Source organism: Harpegnathos saltator, unplaced genomic scaffold (assembly GCF_003227715.2).
Source record: "Harpegnathos saltator strain DR-91 unplaced genomic scaffold, Hsal_v8.6 scaffold139, whole genome shotgun sequence".
Taxonomy (NCBI): Eukaryota; Metazoa; Arthropoda; class Insecta; order Hymenoptera; family Formicidae; genus Harpegnathos; species Harpegnathos saltator.
In genome coordinates, this window is record NW_020229916.1 from 1,489,568 (window position 1) to 1,517,500 (window position 27,933).

Here is a 27,933-nt window from a genome sequence, read left to right on the forward strand (position 1 = left end):
CGTGTGTGCGTTGCGTGCGCGTTCGTACGCGTGTGTAAGCGTGTCGAGGAGAAATCAAAGGTTGGCACAGAGAGAGAGAGAGAGAGAGAGAGAGAGAGAGAGAGAAAAGTTCACTTCTCCGTTGAACTCGTCATGCCATTTGCGAAAGAAGGATAAGGGTCGGGTAAGGATCACACATCTGTTTGCCGAAAGGATGTCGCCGAGCACACGCAGTGTGAGTACGCGCGTGTATGACGTGAGTGTGTGCGTGCGACGTGAGTGTGTGCGTGTGACGTGAATGCGGCGCACGCAAAAAGGACGGACAAGCTGTCGAGAGACATGTTAAATTAAGGGCGGGTGTGAGAAAGCGTGTGAGTTCGCCGTGATGTTGTCGAAGAAGAGATGTTGTCGGAGGGAGTATAATACGCACATCGCGCGCGCAACAATGATGAGTATACCGAAACGGTGAGGTATCGTATAAATTCCAAATCATGCTCCAACTCTCTAAAGCGGAAACGGCTCGACCGATTCCTGCCTCGTCCTCGTTTTATCAGGGATTACCGCTGCAAGAGAGGGACCGACTACATATATGTGTATGTATACGGCATATACATGTGCGCGCGATTCTCTCACGGAGAATCTCGATAAAGCGTGAAAGCAGAAATGGGTCATCCGGCTTGGGCAACCTTACCGATTCGTCGAGATCGCCGTTGCTTGGCGCTTCAGCGTCTCCTTCCTGGTACGTGCCTACCTCTTGTCCTGCGACACGAGACACACACAGAAAGAGAGAGAGAGAGAGAGAGAGAGAGAGAGAGAGAGAGAGAAAGAGAGAGAGAGAGAGAAAGAGAGAGAAAAAGAGACTGGGACGGACATTAAGCGACATCGTTCCGCGGAACAAGCTTGTGGAATCTATCCTCCGTGAGGAAAGCCACCCCGACGACGCTTCTCTACAATTGATTACCTCGACTCGCCAAGTCGACGGACTCGAGCGAGCCGAGCAATCGATAACGCGCGTTTTAAGCGACGTAACATGCGCGAATGTGCGCAACGTCGCGTAGTTTATAATAAATTAATAAATCAACACCAACCAGGCGGTAACCCTTTCTCGATTTATCTTGGAACCTGACACGCGCGCGTAGTACATCTCATCGCATCTTCCCATGGTTTCTTCCCTTCTTCCGGATTATATTGTGGGTGATTTTGAGAGGTATAAATAATCGAGAGACTTTATGTTGGAGAGAAAGAGAGAGAGAGAGAGAGAGGGAGAGGGAGATCCGTTGCCAAGGAATAATAACGCAGAGAGAAGTCGATATATGGATAAAATTTAGTCTTACAGCGTCTGACGCGCTCGGCTTGGAAAAGTGCATGGCGAACCGATCTTCATCCGACAAATCTCTCCGCGCGAGCGATCCATTCTTTCGCCTCGTTATTTCACAAAATTGAGGGACAAAATTGAGAAAGAGAGAGGGAGAGGGAGAGAGAGAGGGGGGGAGAGAGAGAGAGAGAGAGAGAGACCTGAATTCAAAGGGTGCACCTGTACCTCGCACCTAGCATTGAGACGAGAAAATGCGTGAGAGTCAATCGTGACAAGGTCGGGTCGGAAAATTCGTAATAATCGCTCCGCAACTTTGTTGCGAAACACTAGCAGATGTATATATATTTCGAAAGTATCGATAATATCCGATACTTTTTCAAGGGAATCACCGCGCTGTAATACCCTTCATCAATCTGCGCCGACAGACACCGTATCGACAGATTGAAAATTTCTCCCAGTGCGTGCGAAACGCGACAGTGGTGGGATCCCAAAGACATCGAGAGATGTTCTCTCCTTGAGCAGCAGACTTTCATTAGAACCAAATCGGATGTGACCACCGGGCTCTCTCCCTCTCTCTCTCTCTCTCTCTCTCTCTCTATCTCTCTGTTTCTCGCCAGATTTTTCTTCGTTTTGTCTTCGCGGTTACTCGTAAATTCAAATCTACTACTTTCACACGATGATCGCATGTTGAATGTTGAAGCTCGAAAGGATTCGGTCGAGGATTCGGTCAGCGGAAAGATCGCTCGAAATATCGTCCCGGCGCGGGCGGCGGGGTCGCCTCGGCCGTTAGGCCGAGAAGCAGGCTCCGGGAATTGAATCGAAGGCGACGATTCGCAGCGAAAGGGAGATCCAACCAGCCAACCGGCTCTAAATCCTGGATTTACCTTGGGTACCTTGAAGGAGAACCGCGGCAATTCCGAGGGGGTTGCCCGTACTGACAACCGGGATCTGGGCCTGAGTCTGGTTCGGGGCCGTCGCCGCCGCCGCCGCCGCCGCCTGCTTGTTCGCTTGAATGCTCGTGGCTGCGCCGACCGCCCTGGAGAACGCGGACATTGTCGCGGGGCTGCTCGGAGGTGTACCTTGGAACGAGCCAAGAGAGCTTGTTGTCGGGTTGCCGTAGGTATCGCGAGAGAAGTAACCGCAACGATCGCAGCGGCACACGCGATAACAACACGACGCCACGAGAACGGCGAAAAGCACGAGGAAGCGCAAATGGCGAGGCGAGGCGAGCTCCGCCAAGCGACTGTCGCCTATTGACGCGGCCCATGTTTTATTTCGGCGCGACACACTGACTGAGTCGCTCTACGCGAGGAGGAGCACACGAGGAAAACACGGTATCGATCGGAATCGCCGGTGAAGGGCACGCGTCCGAAACAAGGCGAAATCGCAAAGCCGCACACGCCTTCGCCGGCCGTTGGACCGGCCGTCGTAATGCGGCCCATTTACGTTAATCGTGGACGAGGGTTAGTACAGCGTTATCGAGCCGTATCGATCGAGAGCAGCAGCTCGCTCGCATCGAGGAACGTTTCCACGACTGGAAGACGCGAAGACACGAGACTCGCGCGCGCTTCTGAAGAACGAGAGGAGGAACATTGCTCGAAGATTAGTCGGACAAATATCTCTCGAGAGGGGACGGAAGCAAGATCTTTATCCGTTAATAGCCTCGAATGAGATCGCATAGACGATCGGATTGATAAATCGCCGAATGAGGCATGGAACAAGGGAGAAGAGAGAGAGAGCGAGAGAGAAAGAGAGAGAGAGGGAGAGGGAGGGAGGGAGGGAGAGACAGCGCCGCTGACGTAATTATCAGTAAGGCAATGGCCTTGGCAAGTGGAACGAGAACGGCCGCGCGCGAGCAGACGATGAATTTTCGCTCGCGCGTAATCCGCACATAGACGAGGTTTATTCTTGAAATAGATCTTAAGAGCGTCTGCGATCGTGACACGGCTATACGTAGCGTTCAGCTTCGCGTCGAAAGTTCATTTTGCACAGCGGGACGCTGTTAGAGTTACAGTCCGCGACTAATATAGATACCGGCAAAACCGGCAAATCGACGTACAAAGTGCTCCGGGTCCTCCGCGCTTCGTCTCGTCCACGAGTTCTCCTTGCCGTACTCTTGGAGTATACATTCTTTTTCCCCTTTTTTTGCTTTGCCCTTTCTTTTTCCTCTTAACTCACAGGATCGAGCAGACCAGAGCCGTTGTGGCTTTCGAGTTACAAAGAATCGACGAGGATGCGGGAATTCTCATTCTCGTCAGGTTGTGAAACGCGCGTCAATTTTTCCTCGAGCCAATTCCGCGGGAATTGAAATTCAACGGCTAGTCGCGGCCACTGATACTCCCCCCACCCTCCCTCTACCCGGTAAATCTCTGTGGTTTTTCTCGTCGAGGTACGAGCAAATCGATCAGCAGTTGGCATAGAAAAAGACCGTAGGTAAATAGAGAGTTGTTGGGAGAACCCTGAGACATTCCGAATGCATTCGAGATCGCGTGTCAGTCAGTCGCGAAATTCTCTCACCATTACCGTCAAATGTGTACTCGATCGTCCGTCTCGGATAACCCGTCCCGAATAAAACGGGCCTTCATTCGCAACGAAGCGGCGATTTACCAAATTATCCGGGAAGACGTTGCCACGTAGCGCATTTATACCGAAGAGTATTTTTATCCTCGACGAGTTCGATGCCAGGTAAACAAACGCCGGCACGAGGGTGAAACGTGGTCGTGCGGAATGAACGGCTGTACGCTGCGCGCCGCGCACCGTATACACATGCGCTTAATAAGATAACCAGGTGTAACAAATAACCGGGTGACGACTCACCATGATTCTCCGTGTGCTTGGACGGACCGGGCACGTTGTTGGCAGACATTGCGACGATTTCTTCCGCTAAATCGTGCGTACACGCACAAAAGAGGCAGGGAGGGAGGGGGGGAGAGAGAGAGAGAGAGAGAGAGAGAGAGAGAGAGAGAGAGAGAGGAAGGGAGAGAGAGAAAGAGAGAGACCGGCACTCGCACTATCACACTATCGCGATAACCGCGCAATGTCGACAATGTCGACGAGAAATCTTGCGTTCGCAAGGTAAAAAAAAAAAGAAAAAAATGGAATGTTCCGGCGCACAAAGGCCGGTAGTCTCTGAAAGGAAAATTTGCGACTAGCCGACGCGGAAAAGCCGAAATTGCGGCTCAGCTCGCTCCCGAGCGCGACTCGACTCGTTCCGAGGTAAGTCGAACGAACGACGACGACGACGACGTCGTCTCAAACAGCTGCTGATCTATTTTCAAGTAATGCCAAGCGGCCACACAGGTATTTCCGTTGACAGTACGTCTTGAGCGCGCGCGAAGCGAGTACCAAGTGGCACCGCTGGGCCTTCAGTCGACGTAATTACCGACTGGATCCGATAAGATAAGGATAAGGACGATATGAAATCGAGATGAGTGACAAAGATGAAGATAAGGGAAAATAAGAATGACAGGCAAGGTAGAGGTTCGCGCGCGCATGATATTTGCTGTTTGTTATGTTTTAATTATATCTGTTAAGAATTTAAGGGTTGAGGATTTTTAGTTTTTACGGATATTGTTCTACACTGCAGGATGAGGCGTTACTTACATACACACACACACACACACACACACACACACACACACACACACACACACACAGTTGACATTAACTGGCGAAAGCAGCCTCAAGTGGCGGAAACAAACTTGTTAATTTTACTTGGGCTTAAAATGTAAAAAACGCGAGCGAGCTCTCCACGTCCACAGTTGGTTAGTTGGAGTTTATTATTATAACTTTCGAGTTCTTTAATCATCACCGTAGGCCGTTTTAGAGGGAAACAAATCGGCAACGAACCGTTGCGGTTTAACAACGGTTTCCACGTCGCCGTGTATCAGTTTATGGAGGATTTATGTTATAATTATAGCAAGTACCAGCGGAATCAGCTGCAGAGTTAGTAATGAAAGAAATATCGATAATCGTTGAGGTTTAATTACATACACACACACACACACACACAAACACACCTGGAAGCACAGCGATTCAAAGAGCACATAATGCAATCGCGAATATTGCAACGATCGATCGCGGGAAGATACGTAATCCCTGCGTTGTGTTCGCTTCGGCTGCGAAGCAAATTTTGTCGCGCAGCGTCGAGAAGGGGCTCAGGAGGATCCTCGTTTCGGACCGCTGGATTAATTGCAGATTGATTAGAACGGGCTTACATACGTGCGGGGACAGAGAAAAGGGCCAGAGAGAGAGAGAGAGAGAGAGAGAGAGAGAGAGAGAGAGAGAGAGAGAGAGAGAGAGAGAGAAAAAGAGAGAGAGAGAGAAAGAGAGAAAAAAAGAGAGACATTTCGTTCTCCAAAATATTAGTTGACGAAACGACGGGAGAGACGGTAAATCCGCCATACGATTTCGCAGAAGCTGTAACAGACAGGATGCAAAAGCTCGAAAATGGGGGCACGGGGCCCCTCGTGAGCTCGGCTTCTCCCATCCGCGATGATTCTCCGATACAAAAGAGTTGCTACTTTTCCATCCCCCCATACGCAGCCAATACCCTGCAAATTATACTTTGAATATTGACCAATTTCACGCGATATCACGCAAAAGTTTCACAAAAATATCGGCGTTTCATACACATGTGTATTTCACGCTCGAGTCAAATGTCAAAACGTTCCGATAAAATATCACGAATTTTGACAGTTTTTCTCGTTTTCCCGTCTCCGAAAGATCGCGCAAAGGTCACGTTTCAGCAGCAACTACGACGAAATTATGCAAAATAAAAATTTACACGAATGTGTAAAACACACACACACACACACACGGTCGTGCGCGGAAACGTTTTCTTTCGTAATTTTCCAAATTTTCCAATTTCTTGCACAAAGCTTCCGCGCTTTGCCGTTTAATCACGTCGCGTTTAATCCGAATACGCGGATGGGAGAGACCAGTGCAGATCGCGGGACGTTCACAAGTAATCCACGATGCGTACATGCGTGTATATGTGTATATATATATAAAAAATATGTATATGTATATATATATATATACACATATAACACACATACGCGCGCGCGCGCGCGCGCAATTACATATGTAATACATAAAAGGAGAGAAGTCGAAACGCGCAAACGCGTTTCTCGCTCTCCAAGAGTTATTGGCTTTACCTTCGGGTTCTTTGGCAATGACCGTGCTGCTCCGGTCGACGCCGCCCTTCTTATCCTCTGTACAACATACATACATACATCACGTATACGGATATGCGACAGTTTCTGATTACATAACGCCTAGTACGATTATACGAAATATCGATAAAGCCACGTCGCATGACGAGAAGCGCTAAGCTTGTATTTCTCGTTTTTTTTTTTTAACATTGTCGCCTAAGTATATCGCTTCCCTCACTACGTCGACTCGATACGTCGCGGGGAAGTGAAGTCTGCAAAGAGTCACATGTCGATCCGTAAGAACCGCGTCACACGAGCAGCCTCAGCAAATTTTCACGCGATCAATTTCATGGTATTTCTACTTGCTGACCATTCTCTCTCTCTCTCTCTCCCTCTCTCTCTCCACCTCTCTCTCTCTCTCTCCCGCACACGCACGCGTACTATCGCGCTTTCGCAAAGATAATCTCTTTTTCCTGTCGCGAATATCGATCGAGCACTCTCTCTCGTCGAGCGATCATCGCGAAAGTAAATGAGCGATCTGTCGAGCAAAGCAAAGTTACGTGGCGATGTAGATTAGATCGATTATTCTCGCCGTGCAGACATTGGCTTCACTTCTCCGCGGTGTATCCGCCTCGTGTGACACAAGTGAGTGTCTTCCTTGGCAATCTCGGTGATTGGATTTGAATGTGTGGCGGCAAGCGGTCAGGCTCCGCGCGCGCGCGCGCGCGCTATTGGCACTCGTTTCTCACCGTTGCATTGCATTTCGATGCGATTCGATGTGAGAGACAAGTGTGGCAAGTAAAAAGCTGCGCGCTTGTACGTACGGCTATTGACGCATCGATTTGTGATCGGATCGGTAACTGATCCGCTGACGCTTCTCGGTGATGCATCTCGTACGTATAGCAGCGCGATAAGAGTTTGCCGATTACAAAGTCATGAAACGGCGGCGGCGATATTCCCTCCGACAGAAAGAACGGCCTCTCGGAGGGTGGAGTCGTCGACGCGCGATGATCCCGAGGTGAGGTTTTTCAACGCGAGTTGAGCTCAACCTCCAATGATAGCCCCTTTCAAGCTTTCATACAAAATTTACATCCGCGAAGCGGTTAATTCCGATGCGGCCCGTTTTAAATCCTCAATGAAGCGTCCGTACAAAGGTAGAATTTATTGCCGCTCGCTCGTTCTCTCTCTCTCTCTCTCTCTCTCTCTCTCTCTCTCTCTCTCTCTCTCTCTCTCTCTCTCTCTCTAACATACTTTATTACACTCGCTATTTTTCACGAGCGAGCAGCGAGAGTTACAACAGAGCCATTTATTTATCCGTCCGATTACGAGTCCGCGAGGGTTAATCGCGGACCGCTGTGTGAATAATCATGGACGGACGTTCTCTCGCGCACTCTCGTAGAGTGCTTTTACTTTGCGAACCGTGTACGATTGCGGTTGATGTTTATACGAAGCCTCGACCACTTTGCCGCGATAACAATTGATATAACGCGCGATAAGACGTCTACATGTGATAATCTCAGTAGACTGCCGTTAAGGCTGCCGAACGACGAAGCGACGACGACGTAGCGGTCAAAAGTGTTCTCCGCGCGACTCTTGACTCTGTTCTCTCCTCTTTTCATCTGTTTCAAGATGCCGTTTTACCATCCAACGATATCGAAAAGAAACGGTCATTATCATAGGAATAAATAGAAAATCTAGTCGATCGGTCCCGGGGGGTGGAGTGCTGGAGAGAGGACCGCACTATGCAGTGAGAACGTGCATACGTCGATAAAGACACGTAATATATCGATCGTGTCTCGAGTAGGGGAAGGAAAAAAGAAAAGAAAAAAAAAAAAGGAAGGAACAAAAGAAGTTGCGACACGTGCAGATCGAGCCAATCGTACGGTTTCGATCGCTTTGATCGCCTTGAACGTGCACGATTATTTCGATGCGAACGAGAGACATTGATAAATCGTTCGTTGCAAAACGACTGCACGACTGAAGATATTCAATCAGTCGCGCGATCACATTACAATCGCGAGATATAAATAATAAAAAGAGCCTACGAAGGTTTCTCACGCTTGGATATATTTCACCGTTTTAATAACAATAAACATTTCAATTACTTTGCGTTACTGCGAGTGTCTCGATGACGGCAGAGAAGACAATTCGTCTTGAGGAGCGCAAACTCGGCTTGCCGCGAATATAATTCGCTCGATATAGTCGATCGTCGCCATGAGCGTATTAAACGTCGGTCGGTATCAAACGACGAGCGCACACTGTCAAACTGTGAAATTTCTAACACGACGAAGGTTCCAGCTCGAAGTTGCAAACAGAATTGTTCGCAAATTGTTTCCAGCCGGGACCGAGTTACAAGAGAGAAGAAATTGAAAAAACTGTTTCTTCGGCGCGGCCCCATCTCACGCTTGTGATATCGAAATGCAACTTCCCTTTCCCCCTCCCACAACAATGTCGTAATCTTCTCGACACTGAGCTCGAGATCTGGTAAAAAGCCGTACGATGGCGAGCAAGCGGTGCAACAGCCAGGAAACATGCGAGAAGCGGATCGACATACAAAAACTAGTCGGAGGAAGAAGTGAGCGGAGTCAATTTCAAATCGGTTGTGCGGTTGAATGGGTTTAGCCGGCAGACCAAGTGTATAGTGAACGGTACGAGAATGAGAGGGACACATGTAGAGAGAGAGAGAGAGAGAGAGAGAGAGAGAGAGAAACAGAGGGGGGGAGGGAGGGATGGGAGGAATAAAAAGAGAGAGAGAGAGAGAGAGAGAGAGAGAGAGAAGGTAGGTGAGAAAAGTGCTAGAGCGAGAAAAAGGGCAGAACGAAAGTGTGTGTGTATACACATGTGCGCGGCGGGCTGGTGTTCATAAATCCATAACACCGGGTTAAACATCGAGTCGAGACTTGTGACGACCACAGAGAGCAGTGTATGTGATTCTGGATTCGGTGTATAATATAGTGACCTAAGTCTAAGGGCGTGTTCGTGTGACGATGCAGGGGGCCCGTGTTAGGAGAGATCGTTCGAGGAGGCGACCGAGACGCCGATTGTCTCCTCCTCGAACGGTGCACACGGAGGAACGTGTCACGTCGCAGAGAAAAGTACACAGAGTGAAGTCAGACGAGCCTCCTCTATTTGTCTCCTTGGGTGTCTGCTAACGGAAGCTTCAGAAACAATTTTACACGTCGACCTGAACGCGCGCGCGCGCGCGCGCAGCTGATCACGTGATCAGCGCGCACCACGTGGCGCGCGGTAAGCAAAACAAGCAACCTGAATAAGTCGACGATAACACGATGCAGCAATCGTGCGATAACAATCGTGCCGTTTGCAGCGGCTCTTTTTAACGGCGATTTTTAACCGCGAAATAACGTGGAATAACGGCGAGAGCGCTCTGTGAGCAAACGGGCGTCGCGCGAGCGATAGAATTAATAAATTGGCCGCCGTTTATCCGCGACGATTGTTCTCGCTTGATCGCGCAAGTTACAAAAAGTCGTTATGTCGATCCTCGTTTTCCTTTCTCGCGCGACGGCGCGGCGGGCGAACCCATTGTCTCGGCTTGAATCTCTCACGAGAACGAATGTACCACTCGATTGTACTTCTCTCCTTGAGGTGCTGTTAACGTCAACGATCTCTATTAAAGTGCCGACGGTTTTCATTATTCATTCACTGCCACGTGTAGTTTTCACCGCAACTTGTCGCCACCGGTTCTCAAATTCAAATAATTCGCCGCCTGTGTATTATGTGTCATTGCATTTCGCACGAGCGAAATCTGTTTCTTTCTCCCGTTCGTCATTGCGTAACACATTCGTGTCACGTGTTACGTACGTTATGTACATTCGACGACAGGCGATATTTAACACGCGAGATTCGTTCGGCCAATAAAATTCGCCAACCATCCTCTTTATCGGCAACACGCTTAACGACTGCCCGTTCGTGTTGCAGCATCTTGTGCTATCGCTCTGGTTCACACGAGAGATAGAACCAGCTGACAAAATCAGAGCGAATTATAAAAAACGGCAAAACACGCAGGCTGGTAATACGTGGCAGCGGAAAGTAACGGAGAAAAAAAAGGTAGATAACAAACATCACACGGGTAAGCGTGTGTGCGGACACACATAAAGGTAAAGGGGGAACACAAACGTATGCGAGATGCGAAATCTAGAGACGTGCGGAAGTGATATAATCATCGTGATACGTAAAAAGCACGCGGTCCCTTTCTTCGTTTCTTCGCACTGGTGGACGAGTGGTTGATAAGTCCAAAAGTCCATTGAGAGAATTTGTGAAAAGAAAGAAATTGCGCAAGGAAAGAAAAGTACAGAAACACCGAACAAAGTCGCTCGTTATCAATTCGATTGCGACTTGCAATCTTACTTGCCAGCTTACTCACGATCGTTCAAATTTACAAATTGCGCAAGAGTCGTATATCGCGAGTCGATGTAGAAGCAACATCGACGAGCAGACGAGCAGAAACGAGTGTCTTTTGTTCGGCGATCAAAGCGGTGATTGTGAGCGGTGATAAAGAACGTAACAGCGAAAAAATTGAAAATCTCCCTGCTGCTAATTGCGCTTCTAAGAGAAAAGAGGCAAATATGTATATGTGTAAATATATAATGTAAGAAAAGAAAAAAAAAAAACACACACACACACACACACACACACACACTGAAACGAAAAATGCAAGCGAAAGCAGCGGAACGATCACGCGGTCACCGGCCGCCATTGTTAAAGAGAAAAAGAAATGATAATATAACAATAATAAAATAAGAATACAAAATCCACACGAGCGAGAATGAACAAGTGTACAAGACAACAGGGATATCGATATCAGTATGAAAGAAATGTACGTGACAAAATACCGGATGATCGCCGTATCGCCGTATCGCGCTGTTGTATAGTAGACTTATATGTTACACGAACCTCTTCTTCGACTCGCGTACAGTGTGCGCGTAAACGCATGTCCCCTACGTACTATGTACCTGGAGTGAACTTTCGCATTACGTTTGTAACAATCTCGTGAAAATGCGCACGAAAAAGCAATCCATCTCTTTATAGCCACTAATCTCCTACAATTTTATTCACCGAGAAACACTACTATCAAGTACAATGGCTATTTACACTACCAATCTTGGAAGGCTATTTCTCGCGTGCGCGCGTTTCATCTCCCGTTTATTACGCCTCTCGCTCGAGTACTCGTAGACCGCGAGACTCTACCGGAACGAATCGCTCGAGACGATCGATCGATTTAGCCGTTCAAGATTAAGCTGCTGTCGCAGCCACTTCTACTTGCGCTACTCTATGAATTCAGTTTCTTCAACGTACCACTACGTGTGTACGACGGGGTGGGGGGTGGGGAGAGAGAGAGAGAGAGAGAGAGAGAGAGAGAGAGAGAGAGAGAGAGAGAGAGAGAGAAAGAGAGACGGGAGAGAGACGGGAGAGAGGGAGGGGAGAAAACAGAAGCAGCACGTAGAAGAAGACGAGAAGAAAAAGTCGCGTTTAAATTTGCAAGACATACATCCACCGAACGTAACATATGTTATATATGCGTGTGTGTCTTCGTTCGCGATCGTCAATTATACATCCCTTTACGCTCGGGGATCGTCGTATCACGCGAGGAGAGGCGCACTCTAATTCTGCAATCGATTCTGCGCGCCGATTAACGATCGCATGTGCGATAGCCGCTGCTCTAAAAAGGGATGCATTACGTTAACGAGGCAACTATGGTATATAATGGTGGTTGTGCGGATAGTGGTAGAGACTTTACACTTCGCGGCGCGCGTATCTACGCATCCGTCATCATTTCGCACGCGTCGTTTTGCTACGTGCTACGTAAGCTACATCCGAAGAATATAAGGAAAGAAGAAGACACAACGCGAAAGAAGGAGAAAGAAAGATGGAAAGAAAGACCCCGCGCGCGCGCGCGCGCGCGCGCGCGCGGACGTAATAAAGCTCGAGATTAATCGTAGGTGTACGAAATCGCCGAATCTTAGACTCGACTTGCGAATCGACGAGGAAACGAGATCTGATGCAACGCAGAGGGGGGAGGGGGGCGCGCGCTACTCTTACGTTTCTTCTTTCTTCTTTTTCCCTTGGCGAGTAGTATGCCGCATGCTTGAGCGAACGAGGTAGCTGCAGGCCAATCAACTTTGCCAAAATTTGCTATCGATTGCGTCGATTCTCACGAAATGTGTGACTCACGAAATGTATGACACAATTTGTCAGATTTTCACACAGATCGCCACCCTCGTTGCACAGATCCCTCAAGAAATGAAAAGAAAGAAATACGAGCGCGGCTACCAGACTTTACACACCGTATGCAGCCGAAGCTGTGTTAAATAATCGCCGTGTGTCTGGTAACCGCGGGGTAATTAAAAGGCAAATCAGATGCAATCGCAATGATCACATTTCCGGCCGGAATGATATGATGAACACGCCTCGAAGAGACTTGCACTCGGTCTATGCACTCTCGGTGTCTGTAATCCAATCACGGTGCATTCTTTCTTGCTGTCACAATAATAACGCGTGCGCGCACGTCACTCATCTGTGTGTTATGGATTTGTGAGCATCGCTACAACATAGGGTTACAAAACAACAGAGTGTGTTATCGCTTCTCACGTAGCCGTTCAATGTATCTTGGTGCTTTGCCTTTATGGTGTATTCTGCCTATGGGAACAGATACGGGCAATGTGGAACTATCTGACTTGTGTGCGGGGTGTGCGTGTATACGTGTATACGTGTATGCGCGTATGCGTATCTGGATGCGCAAAGCAAATGGTGTCGATTTACTTTCGTATCTGCGTACATATATTCTCGATTTATCCCTCCCTCCCTCCCTCCCTCCCTCCCTCCCTCCCAACAAATTTTTCAATTTTTCTCGACACCATCGGCAGCGTAAATCAGCAGCACAGGATCGCGCGGATACTCTCGCGTGCTTGAAATGAACGAAATGAGCGAGATGTATCCGCTCGATTGTATCGGACGTCGTAGAAAAACGCACGCGTCGGAAATTAGACTGAAACCGGACGCATACATAACGGACGGACTAAATCGTTTGCTGTCGCGACTAAATGCGCTTTTCTGGATCAACGATCATTTCCGAGAGCGATATCGGTATCGCGTAGTCGTGCTTTGTGCGCGGGACGCGAATGTGCACAGACTCTGCAGAGACATCTGAAAGTCAAGATACCGCCGATTGCGCGCGCCTCGGTCCGCGAAATATTCATTGGAATCGCGATTCGCGTGACGCTGATGGAGATGAGTCTCCTCCCTGTGTCGTGTAAGGTGTCGATAAATTCGAAGGAGAACGTCGTTCTCTCGAATATCCGGCAAATTATATGCTACGAGAGAGAGAGGGGGAGAGAGAGAGAGAGAGAGGAAAGAATGTATGGACGCATGCAGAGAGACACTTGGATTGTACTTTCTCGACGTGTGAAGCGCGAAAAATGCGTTTCTCTCCTTTCTTTGCCACTACCACTGGATTATAATCCAGTAATTATTCTGCATTTTCTCGCGCAGAGTATCCGATTCTTTCGAATAATTACAACTTTAAAACGTACAACGCTGAAATTAAAACTCGCAATTGGTAATACGATATATTTTAATCGGTTAATCGAGCAAACGGGGCAAAATTATCCGCCCGTCCGTTAATTATGTACCTGTTCTAGATTCTCTCTGGTCGTTACAAGCCGATGCAATGTGAAACAAGCACACGCGTCTCGAGAGTACAATCCTATCGGAATCTCCTCGGGGAATTCTACTCTGCTAAAAGAGAATATAGAGTGGGGAGAGAGAGAGAGAGAGAGAGAGAGAGAGAGAAAGAGAGAGAGGAGGCTCTCAAACTTTTCTTGGGTACACGCGAAATAAAAGAAAAAAAAAAAAAAAAAAAAAAAAGGAAGAAGAAACAGACGAGAGAGACGATCGATATCCCTACACGGATGAGCATTGTTCCGTGACGTCGGTGTGTCAGAGTAATAAGACACCGCAAAAAAGTGAAATTTATGCACGCAATTAAAAGGGAGTGGGGCTAGCGGAGAACGCGCCAGCGTCACGTACGCGTGAGGGCTTCCCTACGGAGGAAACAGAGAACTTGGACATTTCGTTTGCGTTTCAACGAGATGGACATCATCTATTCGTTCCTGAAGATCGCACTTGCGACGGACGTAGTGTCGTCACGTTCAATCACGCTCCTCGACAGTTTAGCGCGATATTTCGGTGGCCATCGATCGCGAATAGCCAACTCTACTTTCTGCTGTGTCTACTTCGTCGTACACGCCGTACTCGCAAAGAGAGAAAATAGCTTTCGAGTGCACTGCGTGTCGCCGCGCGTTTTTATGATGTTTAAGCGTTCAAGTCGTGTGCGTGCTGATGTATATGTGAGTGATATCAGAGGAAACACGGGGGAAGACAATCACCGTTTAGTGGGAGAAATCATGAGAGACACAGAAACTGTCAGAGTTAGTCGGTAAACTTGAAAGACAGCCCGTACGAGGAGGCTGATTTGTGAGTGATAACGTAGAAACGGTAGTACTCTCGATGCCTGTACTGTAGGTCGATGGGGGGCACATAATGTACACGATTAAATGGATGTTTCTATGTAAAATGTATGACATATCTGTGTCGCGCGCACGCTGGTAGATGCGGCTATTTATAAACTTGAAACGTGTACGATGCGATGTGCACCGACACATACACACACACACACACACACACACACACACGAACGAGCGTCGTTTGTATCGTGCTGGTGTATTTTCGTGTAAAAGATCCGAAAGAGCAATGAATCAACCGTGCGATCGTAACGTGCGGCAATTGCCGAGATTGAAATTTTTCTCGCGTTGAATTATTCAAATCTCAACAACAAGGACCTCTGATATTTGGGATACCCCGAGTTGAGTTTCCTTCATTCTAACTAACTAACTTCGGAACATGTTTCACGCCGACGAGAAATCGAACAATGGTGGGATGAAAAATTTAGCCGAATCATTACTGTTAATTATGATTGTTGGAGAAAACTGCGCTAGCTAGGATCGCGTATACCATCATTATCGACTACACCGACTACACCGACTGTCTTGCTCTTTGTTCGTGGATATCTTTGAAGAATGTACGCGTGCGATCGAATGCGGACAGGGAGAGACCAGCGAAACATGATCGTGCCGACGAGGCACGATCGATGATCGTGTATATAGTTAAAAGTGTCTACGGAGGTAAAGAGAGAAAGATCAAGGCGAGAACGACTTTTTCTACGAGCCGAGGGGAGGGGCACAACTTCAAGTTTTGCAAGCGGAGGTACATCACAAAGGAGTCGCGATAAAGACCGATCGATTAAACCGCTAATTTAACGAAACGGCCGCGTCTCGAGCCGTTGCGATCGAGTGGCCCTGGCCGAGTCTGAGCGTTCTCAACGTTTCATACAATTAAGATATAAACAAACATATGTGTATGTGAGTAAGAAAGAAAAGCATAAAACGTATGCGCGCGCGATCGCCCGCAACTCTTTGCGGATTTGGTCGCATCGTCGTTGCGAAGAGAACAAAGATCGCGATTCTCTTCCCGACTAAAAATATTCCGACTTTAATCCCCGTCTGTGCTTTTCGCGATCAATGTTGTCCCATCGACGAATCTTTTGTGATGTACTCGCAAGCACAATCGGAGCACAAGTGATACGCAGGGTGGAGAAGGGGGGCAAAGGGCCAAAGGGCCAAAGCAACGAGTGGGTACTCAACTACTCGAGTTGTTGTTGTCCAACGATCGACTTTGCACGTGAACGAGAATGATATCTTCGCGTTTCTTACGTTTATGTGCATCGGGAATGCGAACGTGATTAATCTGTGCTGCGGCGCAGTTGTGCGATACTCGTCGATGCACCAGCGTGAAATTGCACCGAACCGAAAGGTCGGAGAGACGATCGACTCGGTTCGAGATCTTGAGCATCTTTGCGCACCTTGGACATACGAGGAGTCTAGGTGTAACTCGACCTCTCCCATGTCCCGAGTGCAGCGAGTCACGACACACACTCTCTCTCTCTCTCTCTCTCTCTCTCTCTCTCTCTCTCTCTCTCTCTCTCTCTCTCTCTCTCTCTCTCGATGTCATTCTGACGTATTTCATCTTTGGCAACGCTACCCGGCCGAATCGTTGCTGCTGTTCCAATGACATTTCTTCCTACACACGCGTGTTCCAACTCGATCCAACTCTCGACGATGCCGCGCGTCGTTTGAATTGGGTATAGAGCGGAATGTGCAAGATCGGCTCGAGGACGTAACTTGTACCTCGGAGCATGAGGATACTCTCAGTTATGACGTGGACAGAAAGTAGATTCTAGAGTCGAGAGACGGATATATGTATCATCGAATCTAAGATGGTCCGCGAGCATTGTTCGCGCTCTGTAGCATACGGCTAAGTCGAGCATCAAGCTGCAGTTTTTCCACCCCGTGCATATGTATGTATGTGTATGTGTGCGTATGTGTGTGTGCTCAAGTTTCTTAATTAAATCCCTTTAACGAGTACGCGATAAAGAGATGCGTGTACATCGCGAACTCAGGCGTGCTAAGAATTTGCGTATCCATTGTTATCGGAACTATCGTCGCGATTATATTCCGCTCGCGTGGCGACAATACCGCGACTGTCATGATTCAATTCCGAGCTCTCGAGCACAAACACAACATACACTTCAACGTGGCCGCGGAAATACCGACGATTGGCTTTTAAACAAGCCAACTCGCTCGTTTCGACACCGAAATCGCCGGGCGACTTTTCGTCGGAACGTCGACGACGACATCGCGCCGAATCGTTCCGTAATGCTAATTAATATTAATAAATGATAATATTCATTAATATTGATGTATACTGTAAATATCGTTGATACGCATAAATATCCGCGAAGAACTTTCAGATATTTATACGTGTCTGCGTAAATGTGTGCACATTGGATCTCTGACGATTGAAAAGGTCGGCTCATCCGATTCGATTTGCATCTCTGAGTATTCGCGGTTCGCAAACCGATTGCGATCCTGAAGATCAACCTACGCGTCTATTCTCCGCGCCGAAGAGGCCTACGACTGGTTCATTAGTAATTAATACAAATACTACCAAGAGAATCCGGCACAATTTATGTTTACAAAAATAGAGAGAGAGAGAGAGAGAGAGAGAGAGAGAGAGAGAAAGAGAGAGAGAGAGAATAAGACGCGATGAGATTTCCTACCTTTAACGTCATCGTCTTCAATCGTTGTGCTGCTATCGGTGGATTCCTTCACTTGAGAGCCATCGCCCTTCTTCGTGATGATGCTTCGACCTGGAGTGCGCAGAGCGTTTCAGTAAATCGGTATCGGGAAAATGGGAACGAAAAAGAGAGAGAGAGAGAGAGAGAGAGAGAGAGAGAGAGAGAGAGAGAGAGAGAGAGAGAGAGAGAGAGAGAGAGAGAGAGAGAGAGAGAGCAAAAAGAGTGAGCAAAAAGAGTCTTCTTTTAGAGAACGCGAGGTAGAAATCAGAGAAAGAAGAGACAAAGCTAGACAGAAAATAAGAAAAAAGAGACGGGGGAAGGGAGGGGCAGAGAGAGAGAGAGAGAGAGAGAGAGAGAGAGAGAGAGAGAGAGAGAGAGCACATCGTTATAAAACGGAACGATCTTGAGAGGATACGCATTAAGACGGACGGAGGCGTCTGAATCGCGGCGGGCGGGTCCACTTGGGATTCTGGCTGTTTATTTAGATGCGTTTTTCTCGATGTGCTCCCATCGGGACGCTCTTGAGAGCGTTTCACGATTTAAATGTGCTCCAAGTATATTATCCCTGGCGTCGCGCAAACGCTCTCAAACGTGGAAGGAACGCTGTGTCGCTGCCGCGTCGCGATCCGCTCTTCTCGATGCAACGATAAAAAAAAAAGAAAAAGAAAAGAAAAAAAAAAAGAAAAAGAAAATAAAAAGAGAAGAAAAATAAAAAAAGAAGCAGAAGAGCAAAATCGCGCTTTGGATGCCGCGAATATTAATCTGAAATTGGCTCGCTCGTTTTCCGGGAGGAGAACGCGAGAGAAAGAGAGGACGACAGTGAGCGAGATTCTTCTCTTTCCACGAGCCCTCATTGATCGTTGCATAGAAACGCAACGGCAGAGGCGTCGCTGCAATCCCTGCTGCTCGCTCGTGCGCATCGAAATAAAATGTTAATTAAATCCGTCCGTTCGTTCGTTCGTTCGTTCGTCCGAGCGATCGACGACGCAGCGGCGAGTAATCACGGATTTCCGCATTATTCTGCGCGTTCTCACTCCCGATATCCCGAGCGAGACGCAATCCGCGACTAGTTATAATCGCGCGATCTTCTTTTCGGCACTAGTCGCGCGTAATCAAATTGTACGTTTTGCAGCTTTCCACGTCGTGGTGTGTCTTCGGATTTGCGAGAAAGTGACGAGCAAAGTTCACGTCGCGCGAGGAGATGCACTCGCACGTAGATTCGTGTAACGAAAAAGTTACCACGAGATACCTGACGACTTTCACGTTCCTTGCACGTTCCATCCCAAGTTCTCAAGTTTGCTAATCGACAATTCATACTTCTCCTTCACCTCACTATGCATTATATAATAATCATTCGTGATCCTCAACATGCGGGATATTAAAGTGGGAGCCCGTCTATATATAATTTGCTCACGAAAAGTAACGAGTGACTCTGCCTGAGAGGGAAAAAGAAAGCCGCGACACGATGAGAATCTAGTGAATAGTAGAGCACACGACACAAGCGGCGATCGAGTGACCCTCGAGAGATCGCCGGAGGTCGGGACACAACACATAAACGGATTCTGTGCATCGGAATTGGATGTGGCGGAAGTAATCGTTTCGCGGATCATCGAGAGAAAAGAGAGATACAGAGCGAATCGGCAGGAAGATTCGGCATTCGACATTCAACTAAACGCGTTCATGCTGCGGCAATTCTGCTTTCGTATCGTGCAATTGCTATCGATGCATTGGCCCGATCTGCCTGATCTGTCACTATACAATAAGTGTACTTTCTTCGTAGCCTTCGTTTATCCAACGCAGAACGAAGTCGCAGACACGTGTGTCAAAGTGTGCGCGTCGCACCGACCATCCTCTGCGAAGAAACGAAGCTATTCTTTAGTCGCGTTGGAGATGTGAAACTCCCGAGATAAAGAGGAGATAACGCTGGTCGACATTTTCAGAGGCGCTGGATAAGAGATCGCACCGAAAGAGAGTACAAGATGGCGCATGTAAACGCATGCCAAACGTACGTGCAGACTGGATGCAGTGTCGTGGTCGCCGCATGCATAGACGAGGACTAAAAATCCTTAGTATCGTCTGGTGTCGCAGCCAGTTTGTTCAGCAGTCCCGTGCACACATTGTGTTAATGTTTATATATGGCGATTAATATTGGCATTAATAACGGTGCATCGGCGATCGCGCCGTTGCGCGATCATTCGAGTAATAATTGAATATTTACAGCACGGGCTGCGCTACGTGCCGTTACGCCGAATAAACGCGATATTAACGTAACGTAATTCGACCGGCAACCGAACACTTATAACGAGAGCGCTCGTTAACCCTGGGAATACTAAGGGGCCGAGTCGAAAACGGCTCGAGTTTTCCCGTGCGCGCGGAAATTTAATAAATTTCCGAGAAATTTCGGAGAAATAAAATAAATAAAAAATAATTATATGCATCATGATAAACTGTCGTCGGCAGGGTGGAACATCAACGCCCAGAGTCGGCGTTTATCCGCGAGGGTATACTTTGCGAGATATAACAAGTATACATCGCCAAAATTCACCGTGTGGTTTGTCCGTTTGATTTGGATAGACGAAAGCATATCCATATAGAGGCAAAGGAAAGAACGAAAGAAGCGAGAACGTGCGTCGCGCGCGGGAGAGTGTAAAGTTAAAAACACAACTTTGATTTTATCTCCGAAAAAGTTGGCGGTGGAAAAGCCGCGCTCTATTTTAATAGGGCTCGCAATGGAGGATATGTGTCGAAGCAGATTGTAGTTTTCAGGGTATTGCCGGGAAACAGACGCATTTCGCGTCATTTCGCGACATAAAGTACTGTTGTTTCAAGAATTTGCATTCCTGAATCTTTCTAAGTCGTCGGTGTCCCGTTGAGGAGCGAAAGGATTCGACTTAGTATTCTCAGGATTAAACGAGACGTTTTCGGGACAGGGCGTTACAGGGCGCGTCAAGGGTGGCTGTTTCGTTCGATAAGAGCGAGTCGATACGGAAGGTAGCGCTCGAGCCGTTAGAAATACAAACGCGAAATAGAGTATCGTTGAACATTTGCGTGACAGAGAAGAAAAGAGACTGAGAATGAGAGAGAGAGAGAGAGCTGTTGGCATCTGACAAGTAACGAACCGTTACATCTTGCATATATTTTTATCGCGTAACAGCCGAGAGAGAGAGAGAGAGAGAGAGAGAGAGAGCCGGCGGCAGACGACGTTTCAGTTCTTTGAAATTTCTGTCAAAGTGAGTGTACGTATCTCTCTCTCGAGATTTTCCCCACGTCGTCTCGAAATCTCCCGAAAACGAGGTCCGTCGGGAGAGAGCTCGCGTTCCTGAAAGCTAAACTTTGGAAATTTATCTACGTTTTTGCTTAAAAGGGCAAGATGTTGCGAGAAGTCTACGAGAATTTGCTTCTACTGCGTTGACGGTTTATCTACAGAAGCATCCGTTTGATTCGCCGAAGCCAATTAGCCGCTTGAGAGCAGAGTTTAAATTTAGTGGCTCTAGTTCGAAAGACAGTACTCTTTCGAGTTAATTAGCGGGGCGCTGATCATTTTATTCGGCGAGAGAAAAAGAGAGAGAGAGAGAGAGAGGATGAGAGAGCGGCGTTCATAGTGTGCGAGAACAGTCGAGTCGTGTGCTGTGCTGTGACGCGTTAAAACGCGATGCAAACGCATCCACGCGCGAAGCGAAATTGCTGAGGGGAAGGCGCGTAAAAAGCACTAGCAGAGACATGGCCAAGCGTACACAGTTAATGCGAATTAGCGAGGCGAAAAGCGAGAGCATGCGACAGAATGCAACAGAGGGACGACGATTCGCACGACAGAGTCTCGGCGTTCCGAGCGCGCGCTCGCTTTCTCGCTGCTGGATAAAAGGAAAGCCGAAATATCTAATCTTTCGGCCTTCGACTTAAACAACGCATTATCTTTGCAATTGTTAAAGTAGATTTCACGATTATACGAGCACAGCAGGCGAAACGAGCTTTCGTAACGCGCGTATGGCGCAACGCTCGATATTTTCACTGGAAGAAATCAATTGCCGGGGACCGACTTTTGAACGAATTGTGCCACATGAGGTGTTTCGCCCGCGGTTCTCGAAATAGAAATACCTTTCTTATGCCGGATATTTTCGGATTATTTCTCTTTCTCATTGCTTTCACGTGTCGTTTCAAAATGTGCAATCTTGGAACTCTAGATGAATCGTAAAACACCATTTTCTCATCGTACCGAAACTTAACCAGAGATTCTAAATCGTGCGAATCGATCGTCCCTTACGATCCAATATCGTCGACTGTATCGTGTGTATCGTCGTGTACTTGAGTACTCGTGTGTGCGCGTGGCATATATTGTTCATCATTCGGGTCCTGCTCTATCGGATCGAGATGTCGAAAAAAAATAAAAAATCGTGGCAAGAATGGAGCGCGTCCATTTTGTACCTCCGACCCACTTCGCGTACAGCGGTCTACCTTTGTCAAAAAAAATTTCAGTCAGAGATTGTGGTGGTAGAGAGAGAGAGAGAGAGAGAGAGAGAGAGAGAGAGAGAGAGAGAAAGAGAGAGAGAGAGAGAGAGAATTAGAGATAGAGAAAAAAAAGATAGAGAGGAAGATAGAGAGAAGGATAAAGAAAAAGAGAGAAAGAGAAAAGAAGAGATAAAATTAGAGATAGAGAAAAAAAAGTAGAGAGAAGGATAGAGAAAAAAAGAGAAAGATAGAGAGAGAGAGAGAGAGAGAGAAATTAAGAGAAAGAGAGATTTATTCGTCGCGAGCTGGTCGCTCGCGTTCTCTCAAGGGGTGAGCGGAATGAACGGCCGGCCCTAGGTCGCGAATTCATGGATTCATGGATTCCCCGGAAGCCCTCGAGACCCTACGCGCCGTTTTGGGATTCATAAACCCATACATAATTCGCGCGCCATCCGCGGTAGAAATACATAAATTTCACCGGGGCGCTCGAAATTCATGGGCGCGAGAGACGTGCGATTTAATTCGCGATTAAAACATTCGATGTTGAGAAATATAAATATGTATGAAGAAAATAACGCGAGGTCATCTCTTTTCGATCCACTCGTGCAACTTCGCGGCAAAGTGTTTTACAACGTGCAGACGATGTACCGCGTATCGAGCCAATTCTGTGTGACATACGCAATGTCGGAGAAGTATCCTGCTATCGCTCGATTACAACGCACACCTCGACGCCACCTCGTGTTAAAAAATTTACATACCAGGCCCAGGTGAGATTCGCGAAACACGCGGTTATTCTCACGCATTGAGAGATCTTGATTCTCTCGCTGGCGAGATAATCTCGGATACGCTGCCCCCGTGGAGAGAGAACATCAGCGACGAGCAGCCGGGATATGTGGATACACGTGACAACCGGAGAATAATGAATGAGCCTGGGAGGATACCTCGACGAGTCGATCGATTAATTAATCGATCGATCGATGATCGGATTTACGGAGGACCCTTAATTCGCCGTACGCGAGTCGCGATTATCGCGATTATCCGTGACAGAAGCGCGCGCGCGCGTTCGCGGATCGCTTCGTATCCGAAGGGGGGGCGTCACTGATTTCCGATAATTATCGTCGGCGCGCCATTCGCGTTGTTTCGCGCGTTTCGCCGGCGAAGAGGAAGAACGCCGCGCGAGAGAGTTCTCGAGATCGACCGAGTCGTTTACGCGCTACAACTTACATTCAATACGGCACGGAAACGGATCGCGTTTCCTTTTATCGGGATGATACCGCGGTCGGAATATAGAGAATGGCGGGACGCAACGGTGCGCAACGGCACAAACGATTACACTAGCGAGTCGCTGTGTAACGTCGCGAACGCGACGTGCGAGTTGCGTGCGGATGCTGCGACTCGAGGAGAGACAGCAAATCGACGTTTTCGTGCTCGTGTAGAGAACAAGCCTCCTTGATCTTGCGAAAATTCCGACAGCCGCGTCGGCATGGCGACATCCCAGCTGAGGGCAATTTTGCGAGAGACAAAGACACGCGCGTCTTTATCCGCGACGATTTAACGGCGGATTTGTGTGTGTTTGCCTCTTGATTGTTGCGCCACCATGATTAGGAGGGTGCGAGGCCTTGAGTACCGTCGAAAATCGCGTCTGCTCACGTTAGCGCGGGATCACGTGGAACCGATTGCTTTTTCGGGGAGAGGGCGGCGAGGGGGAACGTAGTGTGTGCCAATTCCATGTGTTTGATTTAGATGACGCTCGGCGCCGTGCAGCCACGTGAGGTTTTAATGAAAATTTAGATACATATCGCGCGATCCCATTTTCGGGGGATTGCCGCCGAGGTTTCTCGGTTTTCGGGTTACCGAGCTGCAAGCGAAAGCTAAGCCCGCTTTTTGCGCGCCGGGGCTTCACGCCAGATTTATTAACGCAATAACGTAAAACGTAATACCGTTTCCCCCGAGGCTCACGAGAGAGCGTGTTGTACAAACAGGTTGTACGGCACAGGATATTCCAAAGAACCTTACGTAACCTTACGCAGCGATACGCACGCGAAAATCGTGACGGAGAAAAGAAAAAAAATTCAATAAAAACGACCCACCGAGCTCTGTCTCTGTCGAACGAGACGCAGCGAGTAGTAAATCGCGGCTCAACACGACGAACTGTCGATCCTCTCGATCTGTATATTTCGCTCATTCTTTGTCCGTACTTTCCGTCTCTCGAGACTATTAAAGCCGATTGCCGCGATAACAATGTGCCAGCAGTCCGAGATAATAACTCCGAAAGCAAAAAGCGAATCCGAAGTAGGGTAAATGGAGTCACGCGTGCCCGCGGAGGAGCGCGCGCGGAGAAGTTGGAGGAGCTTCGAGTTCGAGAGTCGGCTCAAGGCGATGAAATAAATTTAATTAAAGTCAAAGTTCTCTCTCTCTCTCTCTCTCTCTCTCTCGCTCCTCTCCCTCTCCCTCTTTGGCTCCCTCTGGCTCTAGCGACTCTCGCGAGAAGGCCGTGAAGGAGGGAAGGAGAGAGGGGGGGGAGAGAGAGAGAGAGAGAGAGGAGATGCACGGGAGGACGGAGACTTAATTGTTTCGCAGTTGCTCGAACAAAGGACCCGACCGGATATAGAACAAAGCCGGGTGGGCGTGCGAAAGGGAACAGCCGTTCGTATATAAATAAACATGGTGTGCGTTATGTGCCGCGCTAGAACGATTCCCTGTCACGGTCGAATACAAGGGCCGAGAGCGTCGGGAAATATTTGGCGAAAGTGTGACGCGAAAGGACTTTTGGCGCGAGAGAAAGAGGAAGCCGTTCGCAATGCGAATCGATAGACTCTATTTCGTCGGTCGCCGTTGAATCGCGTGCGTGTATTAAATATCTATCCGTAGAGCGGCCGACGGACACTTTTCTTCGACCGTTATGATTCAACTCGGAACGCTCGAGAAAATTAAGGATCGATCCGCGATAAAAATTCTGTGGATATTGTCCGTTGAAAGGGTAGCACAAATGTATAGCGCCGTTTAAAAATAAAACTGTGGAGCCGATAAAATGTCGAAGTTCAACAAGGCCTCTTTGTACTCTTGTGTGTGTGTAGAAAAATCCTCCGATTGGGCTTTACGCGAAATTCTATGTACATACATGTGTGTGTGTGTGTGTGTGTGTGTGTGCGCGCGCGCGTGCGCGCACGTGTATAATTTTGTCACGGTATTGTATAAAATATCTAAAATCCTGGTCGCGATGAAAGAGAAAAGAACTTTGGAATATCCCGTGCTTGAATATTTCGAATCGAGCTATTATCCGCGCCGCGTTCTCGATTCGCTCGCTCTGTTGGTAGGGGAGAAATGAAAATCCGCTTTTCAACCGCCTCTCCAACAGGGAACAGGAATTTCATTCCTTACGCACGAAGATGAGACGGGGGACCGGCCGCGACGCGAGCTTCGCAAATCCATCGATTCGATCAAACTTGGCAAGTTGTTCCTTGCGTGCCTTTAATTCGCTAACCCGCGCGACCAACCGTACCGCAAAAGTCTCGATACTCTGTATAGAGATACGTGTGACTATGTGTCTTTGGAATAATTAAAAGTACAAAAAGAGATATATACATACACGTATATACATAATCTAACACCGACTGATTAAGAGGTAAAACACACACGTGTGTTACAGACACGTTACACGTGTAATCGTTGCTACGAATGCAAGATGCTTAGCTACTAGTTAATCTAAAGGGCGGGGGGGGGCATACCAGGGACGCCGTCTCAGTTTGTTGATATTACATATGTGCATATATATATATATATATATATACACATGTATATATAGACGCATATGTCATACACAACGTGACGTATCATCTGTCGAACATCTAGAGTGTGGGGCGAGCCCGCGCGTGTTGACGCTCGTCGAGCAAATAATAGCGAGAGACATGTACGTATATATAGAAATATATATGTATAATGTCCATGTAATGATCCGTATTCGTGCTTGCCTCTCAAAACGGACAGCCTATTCCATTTTTTTACTTTGAACAATTCAACCGACCAATACTAAGTGCAACTGAGAGAACGTTACTTACGTTATTATTAATTTTAAGATTTATATACATACATCTTTTACAATCACTGTAATTATCTCTGTGAAATGTCTCGTGTTGATATTATACACGTTTCGTAAGGCCAAACCAATGCGAAAAAGTAATTTCTTCGTTGATATTTGCGCTTTTAATATATTGTACGTATTATCTCAATCCGCTCATCAACTCCATTACATGATTTATCCACTTTATAGCGATACAACTGGTTCCAATTGCAGCTTTAAAATAATCAATAGTAATTTACGGTCTTGATATATTCTCGGCACGAATAGTTAATTTAGATATGCCCTCTTAATGACAGCAACTTTATACTCTGTAGATGTCTCAAATATCAAGAGCTCAGCACGAATAAGGGTGAAAAAGCAAAATTTGCTCTATATTTAGGGCTGCGCCCACCCACAATCTGTCGACCAATAATTTCCAAACTGCGAGCGCTCGAAAAGAGCAGCGCGCTTTCAAGGAAAAGCGATAAATTATGCCAATCTCTCTGGGAATATCTTTACCAGCGTTATTCCGAGGAAAAACTGAAATAATTTGCATTTCTATCGTTCTTATTCAAACGGACTTTTCATGTACATAATTCATCAGCGAGCTGAACGAAAAGTCGAACTTTGAAACTACAGATGATTAAAATACTCGTGAAATACTTGGTTTGTCTAAAAGTTCGAAAAAAGACACGAGGAATCTAAAAATCCGCAGGTAAGAAGATGTTTGGAAATCATTGGCCCGGATAAGAGGAAATAGTCAACATTAAGAAAACGTACAGTCATTCGTATGGGGGTTTTTCGCTAGTGGACCGAAACAGTTGAGCTTTCGTTTCGATCCCTCCAAGATCTTCGCGGCTGCACGTCCTTCTTTTCAAATCGGCGTTTCGATCACTCGCGATATCCGCGACAAATTTAATTTTCGGAACTCGCGCGCGCGCGTTTCGCGCAAGATAACAAAATAACGTAATCTAGAATAAAGCACTCGTATAACAAATGCGTGTGTTGCGCCTCGCTCGCTGTCTGGATTGACCGATTCCGATCGATTATAATGTTCCTACTGTACGGTAGTAGCGAAAGAAAAAGAACGAATCGATAAAGGAAAGTTGATCGACATTGCTACGGTCCGTTTCTAGGACCGAAAAGATCGGATCGATTATTCTGCGCTCACTTTGAGACGAGCTTCTCATGCTGAGCGCGATAAGTCCTACGTCATTCGAGACCTCACGATACCGGCTTGGTTAATTGAACTCGAACGGCGATTGATTTCGTCACATTCGGTTTTTGGATATTGGCCACCACCATCACCACCACGACGACCGATCGACCGATGCGGACGTTCCCACGTTTACCGCGCTACGTATTAAAGAGCTCCTTACGTGGCTCCTCCTCGAGGATCGATAAAAGCCAGTAAAACATCCAAGCGAAAACGGTGCCCCATTATCGTCCACTCGTTGAGTGCGCGCCGTGAAATGTGCTTTGTATAGGCTTTGCGTTTCCTGCCAATTTTATCGACGACACACGAGCAGCAACGTTGCGATGTATTTTGCAACGTGTAAAGAAAAATAGCTACTGTGCACACTTTACAGGAGGAGAATTGATGCCGATAGACTCGAAAGCTCTCTTGCAGAGACTTGCAAAATTTCCCATTATACCACGGACGAAATTTTGCTTTTACATCTCGAAAATATCGGTGATTTTGAATAATTAACGAAGAATCCCGCGATACGACGCTACTTTCTTCTACGTAGAAGCTACAAAAATAATG

General features: G+C 47.5%; 1 protein-coding gene across 27 annotated transcripts in view; it reads right to left on the minus strand.

Annotated features, from left to right (window-relative positions):
• The window catches only part of CaMKII (Calcium/calmodulin-dependent protein kinase II), a 113,078-nt gene that overhangs the window by 16,461 nt on the left and 68,684 nt on the right, over positions 1-27,933 (minus strand). For 9 of the 27 annotated variants that reach the window (XM_025308111.1, XM_019842355.2, XM_011144637.3 and 6 more), the window contains exon 11: positions 17,642-17,731. The exons of 1 other annotated variant lie outside the window; for it this stretch is intronic. In XM_025308111.1, the coding sequence (XP_025163896.1) occupies positions 17,642-17,731 (90 nt within the window). Of the gene's footprint in view, positions 1-670; positions 739-2,178; positions 2,374-6,453; positions 6,511-17,641; positions 17,732-27,933 lie in introns of all 27 variants that reach the window. 17 more of the 27 variants (XM_025308106.1, XM_025308105.1, XM_025308104.1 and 14 more) reach the window with 6 other exon arrangements.